The sequence below is a fragment of the Thamnophis sirtalis genome, unplaced genomic scaffold, assembly GCF_051295495.1.
Source record: "Thamnophis sirtalis isolate CommonGarterSnake01/CBP01778 unplaced genomic scaffold, rThaSir2_p1.2 scaffold_4, whole genome shotgun sequence".
NCBI classification, from domain to species: domain Eukaryota; kingdom Metazoa; phylum Chordata; class Lepidosauria; order Squamata; family Natricidae; genus Thamnophis; species Thamnophis sirtalis.
In genome coordinates this window covers 86,724,605-86,744,596 of record NW_028261384.1, presented here as the reverse complement: position 1 = coordinate 86,744,596, position 19,992 = coordinate 86,724,605, and the positions used below count along the sequence as shown (strand labels likewise).

General features: G+C 36.6%; 1 protein-coding gene across 1 annotated transcript in view; it reads right to left on the bottom strand.

Moving 5' to 3' along the window:
- The window catches only part of DHX8 (DEAH-box helicase 8), a 34,331-nt gene that overhangs the window by 11,118 nt on the left and 3,221 nt on the right, over nt 1–19,992 (bottom strand). The window contains exons 2-17 of the mRNA XM_087713286.1: nt 18,858–18,943; nt 18,406–18,478; nt 17,550–17,632; nt 15,986–16,095; nt 14,916–15,215; nt 14,327–14,471; nt 13,087–13,287; nt 11,298–11,385; nt 10,795–10,892; nt 10,175–10,322; nt 6,729–6,910; nt 5,577–5,771; nt 4,207–4,392; nt 3,834–4,044; nt 2,125–2,306; nt 1,133–1,273 (exon numbers count right to left, since the gene is read on the bottom strand). Coding sequence (XP_087569412.1) covers nt 1,133–1,273; nt 2,125–2,306; nt 3,834–4,044; nt 4,207–4,392; nt 5,577–5,771; nt 6,729–6,910; nt 10,175–10,322; nt 10,795–10,892; nt 11,298–11,385; nt 13,087–13,287; nt 14,327–14,471; nt 14,916–15,215; nt 15,986–16,095; nt 17,550–17,632; nt 18,406–18,478; nt 18,858–18,943 — 2,429 coding nt within the window. The remainder of the gene's footprint in view (nt 1–1,132; nt 1,274–2,124; nt 2,307–3,833; nt 4,045–4,206; nt 4,393–5,576; nt 5,772–6,728; nt 6,911–10,174; nt 10,323–10,794; nt 10,893–11,297; nt 11,386–13,086; nt 13,288–14,326; nt 14,472–14,915; nt 15,216–15,985; nt 16,096–17,549; nt 17,633–18,405; nt 18,479–18,857; nt 18,944–19,992) is intronic.

The window sequence follows — 19,992 nt, the reverse complement described above, 5'->3', positions numbered from 1 at the left end:
TTGCATTAAAATTGGACACAGGATGGTTGCAATTCAAGGCAGAAGGAAAATTGAAAAATGGAAGGAATGCAGCAGATATTATGTATAGTAGAATATGACATAGAAGTGAAGTGTTACAAAAGCAGTTCAAGAAGTGCTCTATGGAACTCATGAAAAGATTCTTATATATTCTATATAACATAGACATACATTTAGCATTCAAAGAAGGTCAAGATTCATTTTAAAAACCCTCCTCATCATCGTCTTTTAATGACCCCATAATCCCATGAGGGGTGGGGTCTGGGCAACTGAATGGAGCTGAGTGTTTACTGGCCGGATGCCCTTCTTGTTGCCAATGCGGAACTAAATTCAGTAGATATATTCTCATCTTGCCCAGAGAGAGAAATCTGCCTCTAGCTAGGATTGAACTCATAGCCTCCTGATTATGAGGCAAGAGCTCCACCTCTAGGCTACCACAACACTCATTGAGTTAAAAAAAAACCCTCCAGCCTTTAAAAAAGAACTGAATGTTAGAGGCTTGTTTGAATCCTGACAAGTGGTTATTCTTGTATAGTGTCAATGATATAATAAACAAAGAGTGCCATAATAGGCCATTTCATGGCAAAAGCTTGGTACACAGAACAGGGTAAGAGCACACTTTTAGAATTTATGTACAGGTAGTTCTTGCTTACAACCACTTGTTCAGCAACCATTTGAAGATATGACAGCACTGAACAAGAGTTCCTGTCTGTTCTATCTAATAATGTGTGCTCAGCTTTGCCATCCTCCTTAGCCTTCCTACACCCTGCTGTGCCATCCACCCACCTTCTCTTTTAGCACCCTAGCCTAACTTGCAAGCAACCTTGCACCGGGCATCCCGCACTCCTTACCTGGGACTCCCACCACTTCCCGCTTAACTTATGTGTCTTATGGTTACGAGAGCAATCAGATTACTGGAAATGTCATTGCTAAATGATGTGGCTACATGGCATCACACTGCATCATATAGTAACAGCAATCCCAGTGTCATCTGTTGCTCTTCAAAGATTGGAATAAGATAAATACATTCTCATTCACTGTAGAAATTGTGCTGTGTGCACATTACCCTTAGTAAAAGCTTCACATAACATATTATCCAAAAAATACAGGATACCTGAGAAATTGGTGTTACAACCAGCTGGTCAATCCCTGTCTTAGAGTTGTACACTTTCTGCTTTACAAAACCGGGATCAACTACATAATAGATACCATCAATTGTAAGTGAAGTTTCAGCAATATTTGTGGCAATGACCACCTGTAGGGGGACAAAAAGGAATGGCAAATAGTTGAATATAGCAAGAAAAAAGTAGGAGTGAAAACAGGATTACTATTAAACTACTTTTTTGCTGATACAGTAAATATTAAAAGACTGTACTCAAGTCTAAAAGATTGTACTCAAGAGGGAATAACTACATTTTTGGTATTGATGTTGTTCACATAGACTGTGCTGAAGCAAATCCATTACTGTTGCTTTTTAGTTCAGCAAAATCCTATTTGTGACAGCAAACCACAAAAAATAAGCTTAACATTCATAGTACTCTAACATAGAATCTAAATGAATGTGTAAATATCTTCACTGAGAAGATGCTAAATTTATAATCCAATTTTATACCCCCCACCCCCAAAAGACATCTGAAGAATAAAACAGAGGACAGGGAATGAAGTTTTAGGGTTAACTGAGGCTATTAAAATGATAACAAAAAATAATACATACCCAAGAATCATTTTAATTTTTCACTCAATATGTAAACTTCCTGATTTATTTATTTTATTTATATGCTGCCCATATCCCTGTCAAGCAACTCTATTCTGTCTTCAATTTACCATCAAATATCTGCAATTTCCTCTCAGCACCTCAAAAACATCACCTCCCCTCCCCCCTTAATGAAGTGATCAGGAATTCCCATATTTATAGAACAAAAAAAACAATAGGAATTGGAAAATGTCTTCCAGCCTTTTAACAGGTTTCAAAGAAATATTTCACTTTTGAGAACAAGATGCTCAATAGACCCCCTGATCTAGAAAAGATTTGATTATTAATTATATTATATTGGAAGATAACACAATCTAGCAAAAAGCCAAAACCACACATGTGGGAATAGGTACCTTTCGACTTCCCGGGGGAGCTGGATCAAAGATCCGTGTCTGCATCTCACTAGGTAGTGCTGAATAAACAGGCAAGATTATCAGCTCAGGAACATCCGGACCAAGGGACTTCATTCGCTCATAGAGAATTTCACAAGCTGTATCAATTTCTTCCTGGCCAGTCAAGAACACCAAGATGTCTCCTGCATGAAAGAAAAGCAAGTCATATAGTCAGGCCAATATAAAAACAACACTTACAATTAAGAAACAGATAATGGCATGAGATTTCAGATTTTTCTTGTGATTTGTTTTTCAGTCTGATTTTATTTGAAAAAAGCAAGTATGTGGCTTTTACAGTTGTGAGATTAACTAAAAAATAGATGGAGTAAAATTTGCTGATTTTAATGACTTGTTCTGAATAATGGAAATATAAAACATCCAGGAGAAAAAGAAACACAATATAGATACTTCTTTGTTGAGTGAAGATGAAAAATTAGATGAACTTGATATGTTAAACCAGTGGTAGTCAACCTGGTCCCTACCGCCCAGTAGTGGGCATTCCAGCTTTCATGGTGGGCGGTAGGGGTTTGCTATGACTCTGCTTTTTAAATTTTGTAAAGTAAAGTTACTTCCCTACTTTATAAATCCCCATTACTGTGGAACCGGTGGGTGGTTAGAAAATTTTACTACTAACAGAGATACAAAAGTGGGTGGTAGGTATAAAAAGGTTGACTACCCCTGTGTTAAACAGAGCATGGTACTCATTCTCCTGCTTACTAATCAGTAATGGTGATATAAATCAGATAGAAGAAATTTAAAATTAGGAGATATACTGCAACTATGGATGGGGAAAATATACTGGTAAGACTAGAGTATGGCAAGACAGGCAATAAATAAATTTAATAAATACAAATTTTTATAATATGAAATTTCTAATTTTTTGCTCTGAAAAACCTATATAAAAATTTGCTTTTTTATCTAGTAACACAATACAGAAATTCTGCCTTTATTCTTTAGTAACATACTGAATATTTCTCCTTTTAATATATAAGCTGGTTTAGATATATGTTTGTATTTAAGTAAAGTTCTCATTTAACAATATCAGAATTGTGTGGTATCTAAGTTTGTGACTGCCAAAGAAACCCAACAATGTTAAAAAGAGTCTAAATTAATAGCAGGTATCTCCTCAGGAATTACTTTGTCCATAAAAACTAAAACTCTTCACACTAGAAATGGCAAATTAGGCTCCTAAGAGCAAGAAAGCTGTCTTATCAGAAGTATTTACATCAAATATTTTTATTCTATCTCAAGGAACAGATATCTTCACTATAAAAATTTTATAACTTCCACTGGAGGCCAAACCTGAATAATAAATCATTTGCATTTATTATTAAAAATGAAAATCCCATTCTGACTTAACTAGTACAAAATGAAAAGGGATTGCAAGCTAAAAGAGTTTAGACAATAAAAGAGGCTTTACAAGAAGCATGCAGGCAACCTTTTTCAGCCTCACACCCATATTAAACTTTGGAGTGCTCACTTGGGCATTTGAGAAGGAATGAGGAGAGATTGTAAAACTATTTTGGACTAGTTCAAATTTTAATTACATTTAAATTAAATTCAATATAACAAATACGGCCAATATAATTACACTAAACGTAAATGAATATTTTCCCAGTTTGAGAGCAACGTCTACAGAGTCTCAACATTGTTCTCATGCCATAACTCACCTGGAGGTTCTGTCAAGTGGATCTGCATGACTGTAATCAGGCTGGCATCCAAGTAATCTGTCTCAGGTTCCTTGGTGTAGAGAATCTCGACTGGGTATGTCCTACCAGGAATGGTAAAGATAGGAGCCTCATAGAAATACTGAGAGAATTTAACTGCATCCAGTGTAGCTGAGGTCACTATTAATTTCATGTCTTGTCTCTTCTGAACTGTCTGCAAAGAAAAAATGGGGCACATTAAAAAAAAAGATGACAGAATATAAACAGAAGGATCAATATATGGTTGAACCTCAGGACAAACTTGCTGCTTTGCTTTCTTTGAGCAATTTTCTGCTTCATCATTTAAACATTGTGGATGATTTGAAAGAGTTCATACCTTTTTCAGGAGACCAAAGAGTACATCCGTATGTATAGTGCGTTCATGGGCTTCATCCAACATTATGATTGCATACTGTGTCAGATCTGGATCAATGAGGCACTCGCGAAGCAGCATCCCATCTGTCATGTATTTGATCACGGTTTCAGGACTAGTGCAATCCTCAAATCGAATAGTATAACCAACCTTAAAAAAATACAGCAAAATTAGTATCAATGATGAACATCTTCACTCTTAAAGAGTGATATTAAGGTCAGTTTGTTTGGAGGCATGAGGTACAAACAGAACAACCAGCCTTTAGTTTGGTGGTACATCTAGAATTTGAGACTTCGTTATGGACCCACTTATAAAAATCACTACATGGTTGAGAGTTGTCTTTTACAACATGGCTGCTCTACTAAGTCTGGCCAATTACAAATACCCACTATGAAGCAACGTACCTACCCCTTCTAGCCCCACGGGATAGCAGACATCTTCAATTGGCAAGGCAGAAAGATCAAGAATAGAATTCCAAGAACATAAAAATTCATCTCAGTAGTTTTATTGCGAAAAAACTAAAGAAGCCATCTTGGAGGAATTCCAGCAACTGCTATGCATCATATGCCAGCCCTATTTATTCTTTCAAGAGGGAGACTGAGTTTCTATCTGTTTTTTATTTAGTAATGGATACAGGCTTACTTCTGATCATGAGAACGAGTTCTCACATAGAGTATTCATTGCCACTCAAGTTTATTTATTTTTTATTTTTTTCTGAATAGGTGGGATATTTGAATTACAGATGCATATCTTATTTTCTAACAACATGCTTTATCAATTTCTCTAAATTTCACAATTTAAGAACCACATCACATAACTTCAGAAAGTATAGTTGTTGAAAGAAGTAAAGTTTGTAGTCTTTAAAATTTGGGGGAAAATCAACAGTCAGATGATAATTTTCATAAAATAAGATATTCATGTTTTGCATATCTAATTGAAATAAATTATGTAAATTAACATTCAAAATAAGCAAACTGCAGAAATCAAAATATGCATTTCTTTCAAATTAACCAAATGAATCTTTTTTTAAAAAAAAATCCTGCATGATTCTCAAAATAACAGGTAGTAACAAACGGGGAAGAAATTTCTGAGAAAGAAAAGTGATTACTGTGTACAAGCCCAGATCTAAATTCTAATGAGTAAATTCTCCTATCTATAAAGTTCAAGGAGAAAGTTTTGTCATGGCTAATTTAGAGTGAGTGAAGTAGCTTGTATAAATTTGTTGAAAACAGTTAACTTTAAAATTAGCAGCTTTAAAATCTTGTTATATTCCTTTCCCCCCCCCCCCAGTACATTGCAGAATTAATTCACAAAAGAAGCAGAATACATCTTACCTCTTGTCCTAGACAACAACCAAATTCTTCTGAAACCCTCTTAGCAACAGACATGGCAGCTACTCGACGAGGCTGAGTGCAGCCGATCTTCCCACGGGTGGTGTAGCCAGCTTCAGCAAGGTACTGTGTGATCTGTGTAGTTTTCCCAGAGCCAGTCTCACCAATGACAATCAGAATCTGGTTATCATGAACTGCCTGAAAAAAGTAGGGTGAAGCATTGAAATCGTCTCATTTAAAAGAGAATGGGTGTTCAGGAGGAATCTGGTTGGTGTTTGCTTTTAAAATCAAAACCATAGCCACCACAGTGCAGAAAACAAACAAGTAGAAGCATGAGTGTATCAGATCAAGATGAGTAATTTGTTAATTAATCTTACAGATCTTGTTTCAAATTTGGGTTCTATTAGAGATAAGAGGGGAGGAAAAATAAATTGACCACACTGAAAAATACAGGCAAATCTGGGCAGGATTTTCAGTGATCAAATCTCCTATACAATAGTTTGAAGTTTTAGACTAACTTACTTAACCACAGGGTAAGGAAACCTGAAGGTTTCCAACTGTGAATGAAATACAACTTCCATCATTTTTGCACCAACAGCACCTGGGAGTTCTGGCTAAGCAATGTCAGGACAGACACAGTTTGCAATAGCTTATTTTTTCATTACTTTCTTACTGAGAACTATTTAGTCTTCAGATGTCATCTTGGATATTTGATAAAAAGCAGAAAAAATATTTAACAAATAAAAACCCAACTTCCCTTTGAGTAAAGTTTCATTCTGGTGATATCATGAATACATCAATGCAATTGTCCTGAAAACAATAGTCTTTTCGTTTCCCTTCTGTTTATTTCCTAGTGTATAGCCCCGTTTCTCTGAAGTGATCTTCCATTCATGTAATAGTGAGAAATGACTGTGCTTAGCATCTCAACCAAAATGTCAGCAAGGTATTACCACATGCTAAGTGCATATTTGATAAATGAAAACAATGTATTAAATAATTACATCAAAAATCCCTATTTCAAGATTTTTGAACACAGGATTCAAAGATTAAGTAAAATTCAATGTATGTCCAGATTAGATGACTAGGAATAGGCAAGATATTGGATTTAATGATCCTTACTATGATTCAAGTCAATTGCTTTTCTTAAAGATTTACCTGGATAAGTTGATCTTTCAGACGAAAAATTGGAAGACTTTCTCGCTGTTCAATTATTGACAGTTGTGTCTTTTTTCCATAAGAAGCCTTATTGCCTCCAAAAGCATGCTTCTTCCATTCAGGTATGTCATTGGGCATCATGCCAATGCCCCGCATGTTGGCTGCAATTTGCCTTCCATCCACTGGGAAGGAGGGAAGAAAAACCATGAGTCTGAGATTAATATTGCAGCATAAAACAAATGATGGGATGCACTAGAAAGGGATAGTCATTGAAGGAAGGAACAAGAGTCATCATACAAACAGAACTATATTGAGAAGATTTATATTATATGTTGGTTTGCTTCATTTGCCCTGTTCTGACTATCCATTGCTCAGGTGGAATTCCAAACTGTGTTTGAATAACACACTTAACAGAATGAGAGACAATCCTGATTTAAGATAATCTCTAATCTAAAGGAAGGACCAAAAAGATTTGTAGGATTACAATAAAAAATATATGCCAAAACCAGTGTTACCCATGAGAGGTTTCCAACTTCTGTTGAAGCCAATACTGGAATTCTTTTCTACTCAATATACGTGAGACATAGTATGCATGCACATACATCTGCCAGAAGTAAAATTATTTCAAAAAAGGGAAGGACCAGAAAAGAAATTGTATTAACTTAATAAGTTAATGTATTAACTTAATCACAATTGAAATAATTAATTGGTAGTTATTTATTGCATTACAATAATAAAGTATTTAGAGTCTGACTCTGATCTTGAATCTGATATTGCTCCAGCTGGGAACTGTCAGCCTTAGGAATCACTAAATCAGCATTCAATTAAAGCTGATAAGTTACAGGCATTTCCTGTTCAGCTAGAGCAATCAGATGCTGAGGCACAATCCCCAAACCCTAGGTTTAGAGTATACAGAGGATAGAAGAATAATGTTTCTCAGTGAGGCTTCTTGCAAAATGAAGGGCAAGACATGAGTGATTGTAATTAGCTGGCAGCATCCTGCGCTGGCAGTCCTTGTTGGAGATAACGATTTGGCTATCCAGCACCTGAATTGCGTTCCTGCTTCTTGTTTGTGACTCTTGACCTTTGGCTTAACTGATGAGCTGACTTGGCAACCTGGGACTCTTATTTTGGACTACAGGTAGTGCTTGACTTATGACAGTAAGGGAGTCTGCCATTTCTGCCATGCGTCATCACATTTTTTTAAATCAAGGCACCCACATGACTGACAACTTTACAACTTTTTTGCAGCAGAGTAAATGCTGCAGTCATTAAATGAATCAATGTATATCCAAGGGTCCCTTTTTTTAACCTGGAGCAGAAGGCCAGTTTCCAGCAAAAAGTATTGTAAATTGTGTCACATCTGTGCAGAATATTGCAATTGTTTGTAAAGGTGAGCTGGTTGCTAAGCATCTGAAATGCAGTCATGTGGGGAGGAAAGCAGCCATCAGAATGCCAAAACTAGGTGGCAAGTATCTTTGGGTAAGTTGTCATAACTTTGAACGGTTGCTAAACAACTGGTTATTAAGCTAGGACTACATTATTGCTTCTTGGACTGTCTTTGATTGTCTTCTGACAAGCATTCTTTATTAGGCATTTGAATCACATTCCTGTCTGCTGTTATCTGGCTAAACTGCAATATTCCTGCTTCCAAAATACTGTTTCTATGTGTGCTTGTCAGAAATCTTGAAACAGAGAATCTGTTAAAAGTAATTGACTCTCCACATGCCTATTATTAACCATTTTCTCAGTTACTTTTATATGCAGAAATATAACGTATGTTTGCCTGAGCCGTATTGGCACAGTGATTAGAATGTAGTACTGCAGGCTACTTCTGCTGACTGCCAGCTGCCTACCATTTGGCAGATCGAATCTCACCAGGTTCAAGGTTGACTCAGCCTTTCATCCTTCTGAGGTGGGTAAAATGAGGACACATATTGTTGCGAGCAATATGCTGACTCTGTAAACCGTTTAGAGAGGACTGTAAAGCACCTCTCTTTACACCTCTCTTAGACTTTATATAAGTCTAAAATGCTATTGCTATTGCCTACAAATATATCCTTCCATCAGAAAAAGAGAAGAAAGTATGATGCAAGTGGAATAATTTGGAGAAATAGCTGCATTAGAAATATAAAAGAAAACAGTAGGGACAAAACTGGCAAGGGAAGCTGAAGAAGAAAGGAAAGTGAGAAAAGAAAGATTTATGTGTTACAAAGAAGTTATTTTCAGTAGATGAGCACCTCTCATACTATCTCTATTTAATGGCAGCTAAGCTTCCCTTAGCCCAGCAATCGCGAGTCTTTTTTGGCTCACGTGCCATAAAGGAGGGGAGCACAGGGGGGTCGTGTGCGGGCATGCCACACCCATAATGCAATGCATGACCCCCCAGTGCGCATGCGCACATGAGATGTCTCCTCCATTTTCTGCATGCTTTTTTCACCTCCCCCCCAGGCTCCAGAGGCTTTATAGGAGTCTGGGGAGGGCAAAAACAGCCCCCCCGGAGGCTTCAGGGATCTTCAGGAGCCTTCCCTGAAGTCTACGGAGGGCAAAAAATGACCCTACGAGCAAACCAGAAGTCACTTCCAGTTTGCCCGTAGAGTCGGCTGAAGCCTCTTGAAGGTGCCTGAAGCCTCCAGAGGACTAAAAAGTATCCTACAAGCAAACCAGAAGTCCGTTCCCGAACTTTCAGTTTGCCCATAGTTTTGCCCATGGTTTTTTGCGCTCCGGACGCCTCAGGGAAGCTCCTGAAGCCTCCGGGGGGCCTTGGGGGGGACTCTTTTTGCCCTCCCCAGGCTCCTATAAAGCCTCTGGAGCCTGGGGAGGGTGAAAAATGGCTTTAAAAAAGGCTGCTGGCCAGCACGTGCATGCGCGCTGGACAGCTGACAGGGCAATGCCTCATGTGCCCTGACAAATGCTTCCATGTGCTATCTGTGGCGCGTGTGCCATAGGTTCACCATCCTAGCCTTAGCCATTCTGTATTTTTTTCAGCAAATGTAAGATCCTCCCTTTTCCATGCTCAAAAATAATTATGGTAGGGGAGGACACTATGTTCTTCTCATTTTGTTAATATTTGAATGGAATGGTGGATGATGGTGGGTAAGAGGCCCCAGATTGTTGGAGACAATATGCTGACTTTGTAAACAGCTTAGAGAGTCCTATTAAGCACTCTGAAGCAGTATATAAGTCTAAGTGCTATTGCTATATCCATACGGAGACACTATAGGGCCACTTCGGGCACGTGTGCCATAGGTTCGCCATCACAGTTCTGTTTCATAGTAGACTAATGGGGGAAAATACTGGGCAATTTCACAAACTAGAAGCAACTGTTTTGTCAAGCAGATTTCCTACCATGTTGTGTGTATTTAGATTTGAAATATGAGTGTTAGATTGTTTCAAACAAATTGCTTGTGGAAGGCAAATAATACTGCAAAAAGGTTTGGAATTACCATCTGGAAGGGGATCCACCCAGTGTTTGTTGAGCCCCATGGGAATAGAATCCATCTCTGCTTCCCGCTGGGCTTGCTTCAGTTCCCGCCTCTCTTTAGCAAGTGCACTTTGCATCATGGCTGCTTGAGACAGGGAGCCATCAGGATTCTGGAATCAACAAGAAAATGTTGTCTTACTTCTTTCTTCAGATTTCCTGAATCTGATCCTGACTGATTCTCAACCATCATCCAAAACATAAATGAATAGGAAAAAAGCAAGGAGAACTTGACAGTCATACACAATTTTAACAGTGAAGTGGACAAAGTCAGAAAACAGAATTAATGTGGGTTTTTTTGTAATTTGTTTAACTAATGTTAATTAATGTTCTGTTAATGGCCATTAACAAAAACAATGAAAAAGAGATGAACTGCTGAGATTCCTGGAACTGATGTAAATAAGGGAAAGATAATACTGTGGTTTGCGGAAGAATATGATGGGAAAGAGTATTAATTTGTTTTTAATCCCCTTTCTTTGTCCTTCTATACTTTGAATGCCAAAAGCATTTTAACTTTTCACAAACCCATCTGAATCCAGTATTCAAACATTTATATGGAGAGACCCAAGAACAGTATTTTTTTACCTTCACTATTTTAATGGGGCTCATGTCCATGCTCTGTTTTGTATGACCTCGCAGAAACGGTGGTTCCTCTTCTACCAATTCAATTTCCAGATCCTCATCTAGGGTAACAAATTAAATTCAGCTCCAATTTTAATTTAAAGTTTCTTAGTTATGCGAACTAATTACTCCACACTTTATTTACCAACATACAAATCTAACCATCATACACTTGTGGTACAACATTCTTTTCTATTGCCAAACAGCCCCGCCATAACTTTATTTCAATACAACCCACAGTTCTGGACTCTGGATTGCTGGAGATAGAAAGATTATTAAAGAACAATCTCTCTTCCATAATATGAAAGTATCTTAAGCAATTACCTGAACTGACAGTAATCTGCTGAAAAGAATCTGAATTAAGCATTCCCAAATTCAACACAAATGAGGAGCAAAAAGAGTAACTACTTTGTGAAACACACTGATGCATCATATCTAGACCATTACTGTATCTATCATGGTTTTACCTTCCTCATCATCAACCTTTGGCAAGATTCCAGTTTCTTCATCAAAGTCAGGAAACTCCTCCTTGGAGAGCACGTTTGCAGCAATCATCTGAGAGTGAGGCAAATGGTTATATGTACCCTCAAAGACACAACAAAGAGGTACTACTTTTTCTAAGCAGATTTTGTAAAAAACAAAAACCATTCTTTTCCTATTGACATAGAATCTTTCAAAGAACTGCCAAGGACCACAGCAACTATAACAAAGTTGTCATGTTCAAAGCCTCCCTTTACCAATTTGAGAATGGGTGAATTTGGGATTGTTCTGTGTTATTTGCTTCAATGAGTATTTGAAAATGCAATAAATTATCTTAATGCTGTATAGCAGCAACATAAATCCCAGATTCCTGTAGGAAGGACTTTTAATATGAAAAATATCATAGCTAAGGAAGCTACCCAGATTTTGTAGTCATCTATTCAATTTCATTTCACGGGAGTATGAAGTATCTCATACAATGGCCTAACAGGAAACAGTACGATAGGAAAGTTCTGCCATACTACTTATACCATCTTAGAAAAGAGAAGGATTTCTCAAGATGACTTACTACATAAAGGGAATCCTCAGCTTATGACTAGTTGCTTAGCAACTGCTTGAAGTTAAAAGAAAGGTCCCCAAAACTACTGATAACCCTGTATCAAAGTTACAGCCACTGCAAGGTCCTCACAGTAATTCACTCTTATTTCATATTCCAACTACAGGGAACTGTAATGCCCCCCGCCAATCTCCCTCACCGTCCTGCCCTGCAAGCTTCGGCTCCTTGGACAGAAGATGGGGAAGAGGCCCACAGGTTCCCTCAGGACGTAGGCCTCCTCCCCTCTCCGGTCACAGATTGCACATTTATCTTTTGAAAATTTCCAGAGTTCTGGACCTCCCATTGGGGAAGGAGCAGTTGTAATTTCATTGTTTCCCTAACCCAGTCTGCACAGCACTGCCATGGTGGTCTGGTCACACTGCGGCTTCTTCTATGATATGGCTGCATGGCCCAGAAATGCTGAGGGAAGCCCTGTCATTCTACCCCAATTTGAGGTCCAGAACTCTAGAGATCTTCAAGAGATAAGTGCACAATGGGTGATGGGAGAGTGCAGAAGAGGCCCAAATCCTCTGGGGACCCAGTGAAGGGAAAAGTAGACTCAAGGACTGTGTGGTCTTAAACAAGACAAAGATTGATTTGCATAATAGTAAGCACTTCAATCCACTATCCAACTCTCATATTATACAGAGCTTTAAAAGTTATACAGAAGACTAAATTGGATATCAAAATGTAAAGTATGATAAATGAAGCTTAAAATAACAAAATTAGCATCCTTATTAAGAAGATGTATTCTCTGGGCAGTCTCAAATGTAATCTAGTTATCACATTATTTACCAGTCATGGTTTCCAAATAGCCTTCAATGGTCATCATTATCATCTACTGCAATAGTTAAGCTAGATGGCGTTATTAGAAGATGGTAAACAATGGCCAAGATTTATGATCAGCTGACAGTCTAGACCAGAATCGCAGGATACTAAGTTGGCCATTGATTCATATTGGAATATCCAATTTTCTGAGAAAATGACTGAAAAGCCTGCTTTGGTATCAATAGGAGGAAATACAAATATGTATTTAAAAGAAAATCTGTTAAAATCTTGGGGTTTTTGTTAGCTGTCAGGTCCGAATTGGGAGATGAATTCTACAGGCTGCTTAGCAATTGCAAAATGTTCTGGATTTTACAGCAAGAAAAAGTTACATATTTCATAATGAAAATTATTACCTGCTTAATTTCCCATTTTTCTGGATCTGAAATACGAGTGAGACGCTTTCGTTCTAATGTGTCATCTTCTACTTCAGGAGCACTGACCAAAGATAAGTGAGTGGGCCTGTCTGGATTTCTCATGGCTGTCTCTTCAGACTCTCCAATAAGGTTGCGACGTCTATTTGGGTTCAAATCTTCTCCTGTCTCTTGATCTACATCCTAATACAGACATGGGAGACAGTTCCATAGTATAAGAAGAATTTACCTTTGTATCAGGGCCCTGAGAGTTTAGTTCTGTAAACTAAATATTCCCAAATGAGCAATTTACAACATGTCCAATAGTGACCACAGCTGCATCACACAACAGAAAATAGCAGGAGCTTCTATACTTGTAGCTATATAATTAGACAATAATCTTGTGATAATGTTGGTCTGTGAACTTGCATAATGCTTGGAATAGCGTCAATTACACTTTTTCATTGTATTATTAATTAAATAGTATTCATAATATAGCAAGAGAGGGGAGTTAAGGAGTTTGACAGTCTTTTTAAAATAATATTTGGGATATCTGATGGATATGAGGGTTTTTTTTTTCTGAATCTTAAAATCCTAAGAAATATACTAAAAATTATTTAAACAACCCAGTTGTTAACAGTCCAACTTTTTATATCAACATTCCTAATATCCACTTTAGTGATAGTTTATTTAAAACTCTAGATTCAAAGCCATCTACAACACATTCTGAAATTAATAGTACTTCAAGACTTTTAGACATTAGCATCCTGACCAAGCAGTGAAATCAAGAATATGTTAAATATACTGCCATTAGCCATTTTAAACAATTCCTCTTACAATAACTCAAATGTTTTTTTTAAATAGCTTGACAAATAAATTGAACTAAAGAATTAATGCTGCTACTCAGCCATTATTTTCAAAAAGGATAAAAAAGAAACACCTTCATTTTTCAAGTTGTGATTAACGCAGCACATAAATCTGTCATATAAATAACAGTTTCTGTTCTAACATCACACAGATAGCAGGAAATACAAAAGAGCTTTGGCTAAAAATCAAGTTAAGTTTCTATTTGTTTCTGATGTTAAAATGTCATAGCTGTCATACAATATTTTCTAATTGTGCTCATGGTGGTTTGTATTTCACCCATTCCACTGAGAAACTGAAATCAAAACAATAACAGATCTAAAAGTCAGCAGAGTAAAAGTCAAATTATCTAATAGACAATAGAGAGGTCTTAACTTACTTTCATGCTAAGGCTAGTTTTTGAGCCAGTGAAGGAGAGTACTTTGACCTTGACCCGCTGGCCCTTGCTCACTACATCAGCCACATTAGCAACTCTTCCTTCCCTACGTAATTCTGAGATGTGGACCAGTCCTTCCCAGCGTTTCCTAAAGGAAGTAAGGCCCAGGAAGAGCAAGAATAACTCAGTGCTGTCTTCTACCAAAAGCACAAAGTATTTTAGAAACATCAGTTCTTCCATAGTAATACTATTAGCTGACATATTTGATTTATATTCTTAACCTTTAAAAAGTTGCTTAAAAATTAATCCTTAAATATTTACAAGAAGCAATTCACTCCTACATAACTTCCCTGACTATTGGTTAATGGCTTCAGTTAAAATGTAAGGCAATTTTATAAAAACTGCCAAACAAGCCTTAAAAATAACATAAAATCTTTCTTTAGGAGTTAACATATATAATATACAGCACTGAAATCATAAAAATTCAAATAGTTTGTAGCAATGGCTACATTACACTAAATATACTAAAAAGACTGCTTAACTTATAATATTTCTTAAATTGTATCGATTCTCAGCAGAATAGGAATGATACCTGAGCCCTTCAAGCTGAACAAAACACCCAAACTGCATGATGCTGGTAACTTTGCCATTGTAGATGTCACCAATGGAAGGCTCTTCAGGTGGAGGGCGGTCCACATGCTTATCCCTCCATCTTTCACTGCTTTTCTCACCAGCTCTCTCTCTTTCTTTGTGGTCCCAGCTAGGACTTCTGCTCCTGGAGCGGTATCTGGATTTACCCTTATGTCGTTCCCGTGTCCGGGAGCGAGAGGGTGATTTTCGTTTCCGCTTTCGATCTCTACTACGACTGCGACTCCTATGCTTTTTCTTGGATCTACCAACAAAACATACTGAAATTATGCTCATTTCTACTTAGATGCCAGTCACTACAGTACAACTTAAAGATGGTTTTATGGATCCCAATAGTCACTACTGCTTGGATGATTACCTATGATGCCCAATGGAAGCTCTTTATTCTTCTACAGTGTTATTTGCCCTTATGTTGTTGTTGTTTTTGCATCAGATATATTTATAACAGTTGCAACTTTATAATACTTTGAATACAGAGAGAAAACAAGCAAAAAACTGCTTCTTATTTCAGACACGTCATTAGATATTAGTGAGCAAGAGACCAGATACCATTTGATTCTATTGCAATAGAAAGTTTGTATGTGCGTGAGCGTGCGCGCACTTTCAAGTCAATTCTTAATTCCTGGCTACTGCCTGGACAAATCCTGGCAGTTTTCCTGATTTTAGAAGTGATTTCCACTGCTTCCTTTTTAGGGCTGAAAATGACTGGCACAAAATCACTCAGTTGGTCTAGTCCAGTCCAGTCTCCTGGTCTAGAAGCCTCTTAACCACCATACCAAATTCACACTTGATGTAAAGCTACTACGGAAGAATATCGATAGCTATTAATAATACAGAAATAAAATCAAAATATTGTATTACATCTTTACTACAGACTACATCCCTATTTTGCCTAATTTATTTGCAATTCTTTGAAAAGATGCTTCATCTAATATAAAAATATTAAGCTAGATAATCTATAATTTTTAAGGTGAAAAAATTATTTCTTAGAGAAATAAGACAAAGGGAACTCACTGATCTTCATTGTTCCGGTGTTTTTCCTGTCTGCCCGCAGATGGCATTAAAGCTTCTAGCTCTTGGAGAGCATCGGCAGCCACTTTCACATCATCTTCATCCAGCATTGTCTATTCAAGAAGAAGAAAAAGTCCTTAAGGCAGCAAGATATTCCCTCAGCAATTCTCTCAAACCTATACGATGGCAGTTGCCATGTGGTCTTGGGAAATATTAGACATTTTTGTTTTGGGGCACAGCTATGTGACGTTTCTATAAACAGATTTCAGTTCCAGAAATGCAGTGAATGACCAATTAAGTAACATCAACGTGAATAAATACAATCTGGTACAAACAATACTGAGAAAATGGAGTAGATAATAGTCAAATCAAGTTTCACTTTTCTAAGACAACAACACACTATGATAAATCTGCCTAAACTTTCAACGATCTTTTTATTTTTTCCTTAAATATGTTACATATGATATTTAGTTGTCATATCTTGAAATCCTCACAAGCATTATGGTAAAGGAACAGGTAATCACCTATCTATTGTTTCAGAGGATCCAACAGGATGGGCAGGCTTTGGATCGCTTCTATTAAACTACACCACCAAGCAGGACCCATAACATCTGCCCTCTAGAAAATCAAATTGCACAATATTTGGATAGCCACAACCTTGCTGCCCTTTTGTAAGACTTTGAAAATCATGCAGATGATTGAAACAGGCCTTGAAAAATACCCAAAGTTATTGGGAATCAGTCAGCATATAAATACATTATTAATAAAAATATGTTTTCAACTACATTTTAGCCCCAGTGGCTGTAGGGTTTACAGAAGTTTTGTGCTTTATATATTTATTATTTTGTTTTGTGTTTTTAATCCTATGTCAGCAGTACACAGTCAAATGTGCAAATTGGACAACCATTAAAGTCCGTTAAGTAAATAAATAAAGTTAATAAACTAATTTCCAAGTAATACTTTGAATAGTCACAAGAAATTCTCAAGACATACATTCAAACCAAACCACTACAAAGAGAGAAAGTGATTAAATAACAGATCTCCATCAATTTAAGGCAGTAGACATTTTTCTATTGCTTTGGGGGAATGCATTTTTTATTCATCCTGAAAATATTCTTCATTGGCTACATATAACTTCTTCCCTCCGATGCCCTTTTGACTAAAATTATTTGTGGTGTCTTGCACAGATTTTTTGCTATGTTGCTCCCAATTCTTTTCTCATTCTTACACAGCTGACACTAGTACTGATAGTTCTGACAGGATTTTATATTTATGGTCGTCACAGTATTCTTGCAGTTATGTGATTGCAATTTATGATGGTCCCTGCCAACTTCCCACAAACAAAATTAATGGGGAATCACCCAGAAGGGAGATCCTTACTTAATAATCTGCACAGTCCTTGCTTAATGATGGACTGTTATTAGTGGCAGTCATGTGATTTTCCAACTTATGACACATCACTTAATGACAGAGTTCCTGCTCTCAGTTAATATCAGTAAGTAAAGTATTCCCAACTTCTTTTACTCTAAATGTATTTGTCAGTAAATAAGGAAACTCACACACCTACCCTGACCATGGGATTATCTGGCCGACACAAGGCTGGAAACAAGTCCTTCAGCTTATCTTTTTCTGTTTTTGGTTTAATAATATCTAATGTGGTAGCAAAAAACAAAACAAAAACCCACATAAATTTAAATGTATTTTTCTTACATCACAAGAAACATTTCTACTTTTTAAAACTCTTTGAAAAATATTCTTTATTTTTCTTTTCTGCTTGCATGATTTTGCTAGTCATATTGGAAAGCTTGGAAAATGGGAACAGGATAGGAAAAATGATATTTACGAGATAAAGTGTATCCCCAACTATTTACAGAATTTGAAAGAGTTTCCAGAGAGACTTATAATATAGTCACTCTTAGGAATAAGCAACTCAAAAATCTCTACTATCCTACTAAAATGTGGGAATATTTTTTTGCTCACAATTTCACAAAGTGAAAAATTATATTTTCATTTATATATCCCGATTATGTTGTACCATATACCTCTGGAAAGGCAAGTGCTTATTTTTTGAAGGCAACTTTTACTTGAACAGGCTACCTTCATTTTAATAAGATCAAATGTTTGGGATATCAAGGAACCATTCGTTGAAAGTCTGCAAATAATGGCAGCAATCTATTTGCAAGATTAAATAACACAAGAACAACAATCCTTAGAATAATTGATGTAGCTACTCCATAATCTGTTTTGGCCTCTAAACATATAGGACAGGTTTGTCTGTCTGCCCCATTTATTTTAAAATTTTATAATTTCAATGACTTAAAACCAATTTTTAATTGCAACTTTCTTTTCTCAGGTAAACAAATTAATCCACATCCATGAGAATCCATGTATCTTATAATTGATGAACAGCAAAAAATATTAACCTTTGCTAGTGGAAGCTTTTGCAGGAGGCCGCATTGTCTGTATAAGACGGAGCAGATTGCTGACAAGGGAGTCCTAAAATGGTAAAAAAAGAAAAAGAAAACAAATTTTCTAGAAGCTGCAATTTTTTTAGTAAAGTAAAAAGTATGTTAGTAAAGTTTAATAACAATAGAGCCAACATCTCTCCCTAAAGCAGTATTGTACTGTATTTTTTCTCGGTTGATGACACTTTGACCTTATCCACTTAAAAAAGTAAGGGGACAGAAAAAATTTACTTTGAATATTGTTAACATGAATATTTTTATTATATATTGAATTATTTTCTTTTCATGGAATATTAGAGGTTACAATTTGGTAATATGTCTGGAGCTTGTACTCAAGTATTTGGGAGCCTCAGATTATGTACTTCTCATATACCACATGATATCTTCAAAAGATTTTAACAATTCCTTACTGTGAACTCAGCACCATTCTTCACCAGAGCTGTTTTGAAGGTATCAAAGTTTGTATTTCTCTCTGCAAGACTGATCACAAATTCGGCTGTGAAAAATTAAGAGAAATTATTATGCTGAAATTATTTAGACACTCAATTCTACTTTATTCATTTAATTTTATGGTTTCCCATTGTAAGTAACAGTGGCCAATAATCAATTGAAAACAATAAGGAAATAATTTAAAAAACCAACTAAACATCATCTTTAGCATGACTCCTAATCTACACAAATATTTCTATTAAAATAAGCCCACTAGTATCTTAGTCCAGTTCTTCAATGTCTTAGAAAAGGCTGGCAAGATTGGGAGTATGTTGTTCCAAAGGATGAGCACCATAATAAAGAAGACACACTTTACATATACTATTACATGATGCTGTTTGATAGAAGAGACTTGTAGTGAGGATAGGAAAAAATAGTAGGAAGACAGTGGCACAAAGAACCTGGTTTTGTGCTATGACTAGCTTAATAATTGATAACCAGAATCCTGAATAGCATAGCATAGCAAGAGCAAGGATACTGAAAATTGCCACAAGAACAAGGAGGGCCAGAGAGCATTTATCGCTACATTAGATGAAACCTGGGTCAATAGCAGTAACCTTGAAAGGGATTTTGGAGTCCTAGTGGACAATCAAATATGAGCTGGAAGTGTATAGCAGGAGCCAAAAAAGCCAGTGCTAGGTTGTATTAACAGGGGGATAGAATCATGATCATGTGAAGTATTAGTATTTCTTTAAAAAATCTTAGTAAGACCATACTTAGAATACAGCATCTAATTTTTGTCACCATATTATAAAAAAGATGCTGAGATTCTGGAAAGAGTGCAGAAAACAGTAACAAAGATTATTAGGGACTGGAGGCTAAAAAATTAAGAACCGTTGCAGTAATTGGTATGTCTAGTCTAGTGAAAAGAAAGACCAGGGATGACATGATAGCAGATATTTGAGGGACTTGCCACAAAGAAGAGGGATCAACCTACTTTCCAATATACCTGAAGGCAAGACAAGAAGCAATGGATGGAAACTAATCAAGAATTCCAAACTACAACTAAGGGGAAAAAATCCTAACAGCAGAACAATCAATCAGCGGAATGGCTTG